This window comes from Mytilus trossulus, chromosome 1, assembly GCF_036588685.1.
Source record: "Mytilus trossulus isolate FHL-02 chromosome 1, PNRI_Mtr1.1.1.hap1, whole genome shotgun sequence".
NCBI classification, from domain to species: Eukaryota; Metazoa; Mollusca; class Bivalvia; order Mytilida; family Mytilidae; genus Mytilus; species Mytilus trossulus.
In genome coordinates this window covers 30,707,446-30,720,739 of record NC_086373.1, presented here as the reverse complement: position 1 = coordinate 30,720,739, position 13,294 = coordinate 30,707,446, and the positions used below count along the sequence as shown (strand labels likewise).

General features: G+C 31.2%; 1 protein-coding gene across 1 annotated transcript; it reads right to left on the bottom strand.

The window, feature by feature from the left end:
• Positions 1–849: 849 nt before the first annotated feature.
• On the bottom strand, positions 850–12,589 carry LOC134721307 (ADP-ribosylation factor-like protein 8A). The gene is made up of 6 exons (XM_063584208.1): positions 12,353–12,589; positions 9,785–9,865; positions 9,141–9,214; positions 7,612–7,773; positions 4,811–4,881; positions 850–3,771 (listed from the first exon to the last, which is right to left on the bottom strand). The coding sequence occupies exons 1-6, from the start codon at positions 12,473–12,475 to the stop codon at positions 3,725–3,727; spliced, it is 558 nt and encodes a 185-aa protein (XP_063440278.1). The 5' UTR covers positions 12,476–12,589; the 3' UTR covers positions 850–3,724.
• Positions 12,590–13,294: the final 705 nt, after the last annotated feature.

The following is a 13,294-nucleotide window of genomic DNA, read 5'->3' as shown; positions in this document are numbered from 1 at the left end:
GGGCATAAAAATGTACACCAACAGCCTTACCATACATGGACACTGTAAACTTAAAAATACTTTGATGTAGACACCTTGGTTATATCTGTTTCATTTTCTTGTCTGTTTTTCAAATTTTAAAACATTGGCAAAAATTCTAGTTAATTCTTCTGGCTCTTCTAGAGCAGTTTAAAATTGCTGACTAGTTTTACAATTGACAAGGTGCAAATGGGTGAAATTTATAACTGAACTGCAATTGAAAACTTGTTTGTTACAAACTTACATTGTTTAATTCAAGGGTAGAAAAGGTACAGTAATACAAATGTATGCCATCCCAAGTGTAAAAAATATTTTTTTATCAGTTACTGGGTCTCCAGTACATTCAGTATTTACAGTTCATATCTGATAAAAAATAGTTTACACATGAAGAGTGGAATATCTCCAAAAATTAATATAATGGGTTTTACTCATTGTTGAAGACTGTATACTGACCTATACCTACTGTTGTTAATTTCTGTATCATTGGTCTTTTGTGAAGAGTTTTCTCATTGGCAAATAAACAATATTTTTATTTTATTTTAATTTAACCCTGAGATCAATATTCATGTAGACATATGGATCATGTCAGTGGTGGTCTTTTGTTATTATCTCCAGATTTTTTTGTCATCTTTGATATCTATTTTGTTGCATGCAGAAATTTTGCATTTTATACAAAATATTCCAAACTTATTTATAGAAAGGAGAGGAATTAGTGCTTGACATACTATATTTAATTCTTTAAGACCACTGGTCTATCTTTTAGTTTTTCTGTGTCTTGGCTCACAATCTCAGAAGTATACAGCCATGGCAGTTTTAAGAAAAAATAATAAGTTCATTCATTACACTTTATTTCAATTGTTGTACTAAAATAATGTGGTGGGAAGAATGAAGCAGCAATGATTATCTCCCCTGATATTGACAACATTTATAATTGATAGAAATCTACATCAACACTAACTTTGATCATATGTTTACCCAAATATGGAGAAGTTTCAAAATGTTGATCCATTCTGACATCACATGACACACAACATGACAATCAATCACACATACATAACACAATTCAAGCTGTAAATTTGAGTATTAACATAAAATAATAGTACTTAAATTAAATAGTATATAACTTATCTCTTAATTAACAGACAACAGGTGATTCTGTAAGGACAAAAACAAAGTATGTTTGAAAAGAGGTAAGTTGTCCTTTGTAGGCATGTGTTGTTTTTTTTGGAAATAGGTTGTACACATGTGTTTCCTATGATAGGGAACAAGGCATGTTTCTGTTCTTTCCAATCATATATAATTATTTGGTTATTAGATGTTTATTTTTTTTTTAAATGTCAGAAAAGTTGAGGCTTACATACATTTTCTGTCACTTTCTAAAAAATCAAAGTGTACAATTGGATGTGAATATTGTGCATAAAATGAGGTAATGTAAGTGGATATATAGAAATGATTTTTAAATACAAGTATTGGGGATTAAGTTCAAGGACTGGTATGTTTACTATTTACAGTTATAAGTACTCTATCCTGTATTCTGATGAAATTTTAACTCATTCAAGTATTAATTATATTATGTATTTTAAGTACTTATTTTATAAAGAAGAGTAGGTGTAAACAGGTCCTTAATAAGCTTACAAAATGAAGTCATACAAACTCACTTAAATTTTCAATTAAAATGATATACCGGTATATAGATATTTTAAAAGTGCAATTTTTTAGGTCTTTTAAATATTACAAATATTCAATTAAATTTTATTTTCATTACATCAGTTAATAAATAGATCAATAAAGATTATTTTTGATGATTTGTTTTTATATGAGAAGTCTATAATATTTATAATTTTGACTCAGTTTTTTTTTTTTTACTAGTAAATAAGAATCATTTATATAAATACTAAATAATATAAATGAGGTCATTTTTATAGGCATTAAAAACTGATGTTCAAAACTTGACTTATAAGAAAAAACATGATTTTCAGTAACAGTGTGAAATGGTATGCACCAGTAGTTTTTGACCAAAAACCTATATAATCAGCCTCATCAGATGGTTGGATAGAGGGAAACATAACATCTTATTCAGGATGAAACCAGCTTAATATTTACTAACATTTTGTAAATAAAATTTTATCGATTTGTATATTTAAACAGGTTTTACACTATCAATACATAAATGTTATTTTAAGACACATCTTTCTAATGCCCTAGATGGTTTATGAAGATGTTATGCCACATAAAAGCTATGTCACAAGCATAGTAACTAGGGGGCTGAACATTTAACATTAACATGGAGATTTAATGCCAATCAAAAATTTAATATCAGAATATCTGACAAATATGACGTAATACAAGTGTACCATAACAAATAGCTAATTTGCTCAAAATTGATGCAAGTGCCTTTACTTCACTTACAGTAATTATGAAGTGTATCTTATCTTTGATATCTGGCATGGTACTCCATAATAAACAAAAATCCTAGATTCCCATAAAAAAAAAATTTATCAAGAGCTGGCAGGCAAATTCTATATTTTTTTTATTTTCACCTTATGGCCTTAGAGAGTTAAGTTACTTCTGACAAAGGACAATGTTTTACCACACTTACCTAAATACATAAAATGTCCACTATGAACACAGCACATTTAAATAAATATAATATATGTGTATACACTACATCTAAGGGTATTTTAAGTAATAAATAGCTGTCGATAATTATGCACCAAATAACTCATTAAAATAATCAAAATATAGAAATATATAAAATATCTAAGAAAAAGTTTTGGCCAGTATCAACTCATTCTTATCATCACAAATCATGCTTTCGCTTACTGTACAGTATTAGTATAACTCATCCAAAATTATGTTTTCATAGAAGCACAATCATACCTCTTTAGCACTCAAATTTTAAATGATTAAAACAAGTTTAATACACCAGGGAAAATGTTGAAGATGTGCTATGAAAAAGCTTGTTCATTATAGGAAAAAGTTCTTTCAAACAGATATTTAAGACAAGAAATTTATGTTATTTACAAATATTACTAGTGCAAATTTGAATTTACTAAATGGAAAGTTACTTGAGTTTATAAGAAATTTATCTTAAGCATATGTACAAATCATATCTTCATTTGAATTAATGATGGTTTGTGAAATTGCGTGTATTGTCAAAAAATAAATAAACATAATGGTTACACATGTTTATGGTTTAATTTCAGCACATTTTTTCCATTACCATACATTCATATACATGTAATTATAATTACAGTTATTTAAAATAGTGTAAGTAAATATGATTAAACTATGACTGCAAGACTTATTATCCTTCTTTAACCTTGACCTGACCTTGTAATATGAGTTATTCCTTTTGGAATGTTTATTCACTGGTATAATGATGTTTTGCTGCTGTGATATTTAACAATGGTGTCAATTTTTTATTTTCTTGAAATGCAGCCAACAAACAAACTTTTTCTCTATCATTCAATAAACAAAATAAAACATTTTCAAAGTTTCAAAAAAATTAACAAAATTTAATACAATACAACATATATGTGTTTGCATTGTCAACTATTTCGTCTGATAAATATACAATAAAAATCTTTCTTTGCAACCTCCACTTTATCATAAAAGTTAGTGCTATTTCATATATATATCACATTTGTTCCTCATACGAAACATTCATCCACTCTTCACAGTCCCGACTAAATTAGACCTATGTCTACCTTCCTGACTTTGAGTGCTGTATCAACCACTGTAATGTAATATCTGAAAAGAAATGAAAATGAAGATTAAGTTTTCATTCTTAAGGCATCAATGATATGCATAAACAAGAACGTGTCCCAAGTACACGGATGCCAAATTCGCACTATCATTTTCTATGTTCAGTGGAATGTGAAATTGGGGTCAGAACACTAATTTGTCATTAAAATTAGTAAGATCATATCATATGGAACTTGTATTCCAAGTTTTAGGATGCTTGGACTTCAACTTCATCAAAAACGACCTTGACCAAAAACTATAACCTGAAGCAGGACAGACGAACGAACAAACAGACGGACATACAGACGCACAGACCAGAAAACATAATGTCCCTCTACTATCGTAGGTGGGGCATACAAAATCTTATGTCATTCTGATTACTTTTCTCTTGATGAATTATATATATCATAGATTAGAAAATTGATTGTGAACACCAAGAGGTAAAGATTGCTTTCATTTTGCAATATGATCTTTAAACTTAAACATTGAATTCAATAAAGCTTAATGGATTAGATTCTGCTGACTTATACAGAAGATATTGCCTAAACATGAACCACCCATCAAATCATTTGACTTTCTCATAACTAATTTGTAAAGTAGCCTCTTCACAGTTTGGAACATGTTTTAGATAAATATAGATTCCACAACTGCAACAAGTGTGTTATGACATTTTTCCAATCGAGACAGTTGAATGTTGATATATAAAGCTTAAGGTTTGCTGAGGTTTTTAAAAATTTATTTAAATTTAACCATTGAGAGTGGAGAAATATTGTAATACATGAGTTTCAGTGGTGTAATCTGTTTCCCGAATGATTCTTATCTTTTCCTTTTCAAAGTTGCGATCTTTATAAGTGACATCATCAGACATGGTAGCCTTTTTTCATGACATTACAATAGGCCATTCATAAAAAATCAAGAATATTTAACATCACAATTTTATTTCAAGCAATCATTTGCTGAGAACAGATATTTCATTATTGAGAAGAAATCTTTTTCTGACACTGCTCAAGAAATGTGAAAACAGCACAATAGTTCTTCAACTTACCAATATTTTCTTTTTCTTTACATGATATTGAATAACAACATATTTCTCTGTCTTGAATCGCTGAGAGGTTCCTGAAAAAGTTTTTTTTTTGGTTACGAAAAATGTTAAAGTGCACTTTTTCATACATTGTATTAACAAACTAAATACTGTCAGGAAATTAAGACTGTCAATTTATTCTTATCATCAATAATAAAATTGAGAAAGGAAATGGTGAATGTGTCAAAGCGACAACAACCCAACCATAGAGCAGACAACAACCTAGTCCATTTTGCTGGTACATGTGGTCACATGGTAGAATTTCAGAACCACAGAAAATGACCTTTTTATGTATTTTATTTCCTTCTCAGGAAATTATTTTCCTGTTGTTAAAATATTTTTAACATAAAAAAAAAATCATATTTATTTCATAATTCATTATATTTATTGCTGACATTACATTTTTATCCATCTTAGTATTTTACATGTATGTCTCCCTCAAGCTCCAATCATTAAATTTAGTACATAGCTACAATTATTGGTTCCAAAGATTTTTATAACCTTAAAACCAATGCAATAATGTCTATATTCCCAAAACCAAATATGTTTTTGCAAAGAAGGAAAATTGATCCCCATGAAGAAAACTTCTTTTATAATAACAAGTACATGTTAATCTTGAACATCTTACTGGTACAGCTGAAAACTAAATGTAAGACACAGCTGAAAACTAAATGTAAGACACAGCTGAACACTAAATGTAAGACACAGCTGAAAACTAAATGTAAGACACAGCTGAAAACTAAATGTAAGACACAGCTGAAAACTAAATGTAAGACACAGCTGAAAACTAAATGTAAGACACAGCTGAACAGCACTAAATGTAAGACACAGCTGAAAACTAAATGTAAGACACAGCTGAAAACTAAATGTAAGACACAGCTGAACAGCACTAAATGTAAGACACAGCTGAACACTAAATGTAAGACACAGCTGAAAACTAAATGTAAGACACAGCTGAAAACTAAATGTAAGACACAGCTGAAAACTAAATGTAAGACACAGCTGAAAACTAAATGTAAGACACAGCTGAACACTTAATGTAAGACACAGCTGAAAACTAAATGTAAGACACAGCTGAAAACTAAATGTAAGACACAGCTGAACACTAAATGTAAGACACAGCTGAACACTAAATGTAAGACACAGCTGAACAGCACTAAATGTAAGACACAGCTGAAAACTAAATGTAAGACACAGCTGAAAACTAAATGTAAGACACAGCTGAAAACTAAATGTAAGACACAGCTGAACAGCACTAAATGTAAGACACAGCTGAAAACTAAATGTAAGACACAGCTGAAAACTAAATGTAAGACACAGCTGAAAACTAAATGTAAGACACAGCTGAAAACTAAATGTAAGACACAGCTGAAAACTAAATGTAAGACACAGCTGAACACTTAATGTAAGACACAGCTGAACACTAAATGTAAGACACAGCTGAACACTAAATGTAAGACACAGCTGAACACTTAATGTAAGACACAGCTGAACACTTAATGTAAGACACAGCTGAACACTTAATGTAAGACACAGCTGAACACTTAATGTAAGACACAGCTGAACACTTAATGTAAGACACAGCTGAACACTAAATGTAAGACACAGCTGAACAGCACTAAATGTAAGACACAGCTGAAAACTAAATGTAAGACACAGCTGAACACTTAATGTAAGACACAGCTGAAAACTAAATGTAAGACACAGCTGAACACTAAATGTAAGACACAGCTGAACACTAAATGTAAGACACAGCTGAACACTTAATGTAAGACACAGCTGAAAACTAAATGTAAGACACAGCTGAACACTAAATGTAAGACACAGCTGAACACTAAATGTAAGACACAGCTGAACACTTAATGTAAGACACAGCTGAACACTTAATGTAAGACACAGCTGAACACTTAATGTAAGACACAGCTGAACACTTAATGTAAGACACAGCTGAACACTTAATGTAAGACACAGCTGAACACTAAATGTAAGACACAGCTGAACAGCACTAAATGTAAGACACAGCTGAAAACTAAATGTAAGACACAGCTGAACACTTAATGTAAGACACAGCTGAACACTTAATGTAAGACACAGCTGAAAACTAAATGTAAGACACAGCTGAACACTAAATGTAAGACACAGCTGAACACTAAATGTAAGACACAGCTGAACACTTAATGTAAGACACAGCTGAAAACTAAATGTAAGACACAGCTGAACACTTAATGTAAGACACAGCTGAACACTTAATGTAAGACACAGCTGAACACTTAATGTAAGACACAGCTGAACACTTAATGTAAGACACAGCTGAACACTAAATGTAAGACACAGCTGAACAGCACTAAATGTAAGACACAGCTGAACACTTAATGTAAGACACAGCTGAACACTTAATGTAAGACACAGCTGAAAACTAAATGTAAGACACAGCTGAACACTAAATGTAAGACACAGCTGAACACTAAATGTAAGACACAGCTGAACACTTAATGTAAGACACAGCTGAAAACTAAATGTAAGACACAGCTGAACACTAAATGTAAGACACAGCTGAACACTAAATGTAAGACACAGCTGAACACTTAATGTAAGACACAGCTGAACACTAAATGTAAGACACAGCTGAACACTAAATGTAAGACACAGCGGAAAACTAAATGTAAGACACAGCTGAAAACTAAATGTATGACACAGCTGAACAGCACTAAATGTAAGACACAGCTGACCACTAAATGTAAGACACATAACTGTTTTTGACTTACATTCTTTCTATGAGCTGTCTTTCATCTAATGCCCCAGCTAAATCTCTCTTATTGCCTAGAACTAAGACGGGAATGCCTTGAAGCTGTGGTTTGTCTAATAAATGGTGTAATTCATTCCGTGATGGTTCTATCTTATCGGGGTCAGCAGCATCTACCATATATCTAAAATCACATTATTGATTAAATTATAACAAAAATTCACACATCATCATGCTTAGCTAACATAACATGTAAAAATTCAAATTATCGGAAAACATTTAGTAGGCTTAATTACAACATGTATTAATCCCTGTCCAGCTGATGATCAAATATTAAGACATTTTGTTGTTAGAACAAAAGAAAAGTGTGACAGAAATATCTATTGGATGAATCCATGGACATGATGGATGGACACAAGGTACATATCATATACCCAATCTACATCAGTTATGTGTTTCCAAACATATTGAAAAAGAAATAATGAACCTTTTTTATGGGACATCAGTATTAAGCCTTTATTTTAGCATGAATCCAGAATTAGGCCCTTTTTTAGCAGGGAATTCAGGATATACCCTAACTGTGACTTTGTATATAATGATTATGTTTAAGGATCCAAAAAAGAAAGTTTTTTTAGGGAACTCAGAATGACACCTAGCTCTCATGTCAGTATTCAGAATTTACACTGATATAGTGATTTTAGTTTTTTAATCTACATGTATCTATGAGTTGACTGCTTTGTAAATACACCACTTTATTTTTGGTATTGATGGTAAATTTCAAATTAAAACCAAATATAATATAATCAAAAGTTCCAAATATTTTTTCTCTCATTTATCACATTCACAATCACAATATTTAACTTATCTATAAAATGTCAACAACTTTTATCTAAACAATGTAATGTTATGAAATATATACTTTAATAAAAATAGATTGTTATGTAATCAAACGTTTTCACTTAATAAAAAAAAATATAAATTATATGTATTGTATAGCATTCAGAAAATTAGTTTAAATAACAAACATTTTAACCTGATTCTTTAAACAATTTACCAAAGAATGTCTTTTAAAAAATGAGTTAACTCATTTTTTACAGAAATACATGTATGGTTTAACATAGTACTCTATCATTGAATATGAACCATAACTCTGGACCAAATCATCAGACCCGACAAAATTTAAACTTGATTAATAACTTGTCATGATAAGACTAATTACCAAATATAAAATCAATATCTTCAAGAACAAAGAAAAAAGTGTGGAAAACTGATTTGCCAGACTGATGGATGGACAGACAGATGGAGACCTTGTGGGTAGGGGACTAAAAAATTAATGCCATCATTCTTTGAATTCTTAATTTGTTTAATTTCAATAACATGTTTCGTTTGTTAGATTGTGAAAAAGTACATGTAGGCAGAAGGGTCTAGTATCTAATTAGGAGAAATTTGTATCTGAATCATTCTCGATATACATTTGTAGTTCCTCTTATGTTTAAATATTCATCAATATTGTTATATAATTATAATAGACAACTACTATTAAATACATACACTATTGCATTAACCCCTCGACAATATCTCTCCCACATTGTTCTGAACCTTGGCTGACCACCAATATCCCATAACTGAAAATAATATCATGATATAAATGGACCAAAAATAGTGAAAAACTGCAGTTTCCATACATGTATGTTGTTAACACAAATAGTTTGCACTGAAAATAAGTAATCTCTTAAAACCTGTTTGTATTCTGACATGTATTTGTATATGATGATGTGGATGGATTGTTGAGTATGTTGTGTAAATGAGTCCAAAATAATTTCGCTGGAAAGTAGACAGCAGAGTTCTTGAAATAAGTCTGTAACATTTGGATTTATTTGGACTGACACATGCACTGGTATAAAATCTTATCACTAATTTGAAAAATTCACTCATATGTGTCTCGGACAAACATGATAAAAAAAACAAATTTTACATATTTTAAAAACTCTTTCAAGTTTTTTTTAATATTGTATTTAGATTAATCATATTAAAGTTCTACTTTTTTTGCTTTGTATTTTGTGAATCTTTGTATATTACAAGTGTAGTGACTGTACAAAGGTTTCACTTTGTTTAATAAAATTTCAAGTTGTAAACTTTCTCTATCCTTAAATATCTTACAATGTATGTCTAAAAAGTGTACTACTATTACTTACTTTTATTGTAACATTTCCCTTGGTAATTTTTCTCATGTTAAACCCTACTGTTGGAATCATGTCCTCACTAAACTGGCCTGACTGTAAATACAAAATAGATACATCTGTATAAACATGATTAATACGAGTTTTCAAATATTTGGCCAATATACATGTACATGTACTATCATGACTATAGGCCTTGTAATTGGTATTAAAGACAGATAAAATATAGGTAAAATTATGTGTAGATGCAGTCTCTCAGATCATGTAGATTGTAATTAGAAATTAAGAATCAAAGGACTTGTAACGTTTATGTTACATATCAATGAACATAATGAAATAACTGTGGCAACATAGTGACAAAAATTACATCTATTCATTCTAGTGGTCAACGTAATTTATAAATTTATATTGTCAATGCAATACATGTACAACTGCAGCGAGGTAAAATGAACACATAAGTCATACATAAGACAATAACAATCAAAACCAAGGAGTAAACAAAGACTAACAAAACCAAAGGACATTTACATCAACAGTTATAAATATGATAAATAATAAGGAGAAACAACACAAACTCCACTAAAAACCAGGAGTGAAATCAGGTGCTCCGGAAGGGTAAGCATTTCCTGCACCGTATACGGCACCCGTCGTGTTATTTCTCAGTTCAGTTCGGTAATAATAGAAGGTAATTATGACTGAGGAAGAATATCAGATATGATTTCTGACACACTTTTGTCATAAATTTAACATAGATAATCTAAGGTCTTTCATACATGTACATTGATATCACAAACTGGTCAGGTATACAAAAAACAAATATATATATACATTTAACATTTTATACCTCATAAAACGCTTAGTATGAAGATATTGACAAATATAATGCACACCCGTAACAAAATGACAAAGAACAAGACATGATCAAATTTCTTAAAATATATTTGAAAGTTAGACCATTTTTTCTGAAGCATTCATACATTGTTCATCTGGCATGTACATTGTAAATGTCATAAATGATTGATGTAGAAAAAAACCTAATGATCCTCTTGATTATTATTTCTTATTCACTTTGAATCTGAACTGGGCGGAAAAATCAGAATGGCTCCATGCATACACCTGACATTTTCAATGATTTAAACCAAGCATCATGAGAATACATCTAGTCTTAGTCGCATGATTTTTTTTTAAGTACATTATGTAGTTAGTCACAGGCTTTAAACTTGTTCTTAGTACCTGCGAGTACTCTCAGATTGGTACTTAGTGTCTTTTTGTTGTTGGGATATACAAGTACCTGGCCACGTCCACTGTGTGTTTTTGTTAGATGTATTTCTATTTGTATCCGTCTGATGAGTTAAGTCTTTTTCAACTGATTTTTAAATATATGTATGTTAAAGTTCGTTCTTATGTTGTACTGTTACACCACTGTCCTAGGTTAGGAGATGGTTGGGATCCCACTTACATTTAACCCCGCCACATTCTGTATGAATGTGCCTGTCCCAAGTCAGGCACCTGTTATTCAGTGGTTGTCCTTTGTTTATATGTTACCTATATATTTGTTTTTCTTTCATTTTTTGTACTTTAATTAGGCCATAAGTTTTCTCGTTTGAATTGTTTTACATTTGTTATTGCGAGGCCTTTTAAATCTGACAATGTGGAATGGGCTTTGATCAAAGTTGAAGGCCGTATTGTGACCTATAATTGTTTGTTTCTGTGTCATTTGGTCTTTTATGGAGAGTTGTCTCATTGGCACATAACACATCTTCTTTATTTTATAGAAACACCAAACCCAAAAAGGTATTAAAGTGATATGTACATGTACATGTACACCAATAAGTAAACATAAAATTGAGAAAGGAAATGGGGAATGTGTCAAAGCGACAACAACCCGAACATAGACAAGATTGAGCAGACAACAGCCGAAGGCCACCAATGGGTCTTCAATGTAGCGAGAATTCCCCGGTGTCCTTCAGCTGGCCCCTAAAAACTATGTATACTAGTACAGTTTAGTAAACATACATTTGTACATGCCAAAATCACCTTGGCTACGGGAGGTCACCATGAACCCTTTCCTCATTTATATACATGTACAATGTAAATGTATCGTCAGATTATGTTTTCGCACATCATATGAATTGGTGATATAATCAGTCTTTATATGCCTTTTCAATGGAAGTTATCAGGTCCCAATGCATTCTTTGAAGTACAAAACCCCAATATACGAGGATATGACATGCATGTGTTATCTTAGTCCAGATAATCATGCCGTCTTCTGAGGGTATTTTTATATTTGGATTTTTTTAGTTCCCTCATTGACGCAGGAGGGCGTCTAATTTTTTTTATAAAATAGCCGTCCAAGGCATTATAATTATTTGAACTAGTGTTATCTTCAACTTATCCCCACACCCATAAAAAAAATACATATTCATTAAATTTTATGAATCTAAAATTGATGCATTTAGTCACTAAAACTTATATCTGAACATTGCTACTCTTTTCACAGGTATGATGTGAATATCGATGTGCATGACTAATTGTCATTTAAACAAAAATGCTGATTTGACTCAACAGTCAACTGTCACTCACCGCTATAACATTTACAAACGTTGTTTTTCCGGAATATTGGAGACCAACTAAAGTCAATTCCATCTCTTCCTTCCAGAAGAGACTTTTAAACCAGTCTAATATCCTCTGAAAGAAGGAAAACATTGTGTATACGAAGTTATTTGGACAAAATAAGAATCTTCCTGGACATACAAAGATCACATGACATAATACATTTAATACATTCGGAAGTCATTGATGTTATCGTTGAAAATGAAGTCAAAGTCCAAAACAATCAATATGTAAATTTTAAAGATTTTTAAAACAAACGAATTTACGTCAATACTTACGAAGTATGATCGAGTTCTCCGAAAAAGACAAAGAACGAAAGTTCAAAAGGCGTTTATAGTCTTCAGTTTCCTATGCAGAATATCTTCTGATTATCATATTTTTTCCATATATACTGTATGTTCGAGAAGGAGATGCTATAACATGTTTTGTTAATGAGAACTGACTGTCTGAGACTAGTGATGTGTACGTGTTTTAAGACGTAGGACATTACTTTTCCGATCCGAGATCAAACTACTGAATAATTTTTCGAAATTCAGACGTTTACAATACTAGAATAACGTCATTTCTACCGCACAAGATATTGCTTTTATGATGTTCAACTTCTAGAATAATATAACCTTATAGAAAGAAAACTTGAGTTGACCGTAATAGCATGAAGAATTTGGCTTCATCGGGTCACTTTTCAGGTCCCTTTTGGTTTTATAGCTTTTTATGTTTGTAGTATTTATAAATACATCATTGGGATTCAAATATGTGGAGTTTGCGTTCCTAACGTAGGTCGGTTGAACTGAAAAGTAAACTGAAGAAGAGATGATTTCAGATGCCCAAATGTGAAGCAACATATTCCAGCATGATCGCCTGCATACGGAGTATGTATCTCCCAGTTGATACACTATTCCATGACTTGTATTC

Excerpts from the sequence above, each read along its gene's own strand:
- LOC134721307 (XM_063584208.1), bottom strand. The coding sequence starts at position 12,475 with ATGTTTTCCTTCTTTCAGAGGATATTAGACTGGTTTAAAAGTCTCTTC. Across the intron at positions 9,866-12,352 it reads CGTTTGTAAATGTTATAGCG|TCAGGCCAGTTTAGTGAGGA; the intron begins GTGAGTGACAGT and ends TTGTATTTACAG. Across the intron at positions 9,215-9,784 it reads AGGGAAATGTTACAATAAAA|TTATGGGATATTGGTGGTCA; the intron begins GTAAGTAATAGT and ends TATTATTTTCAG.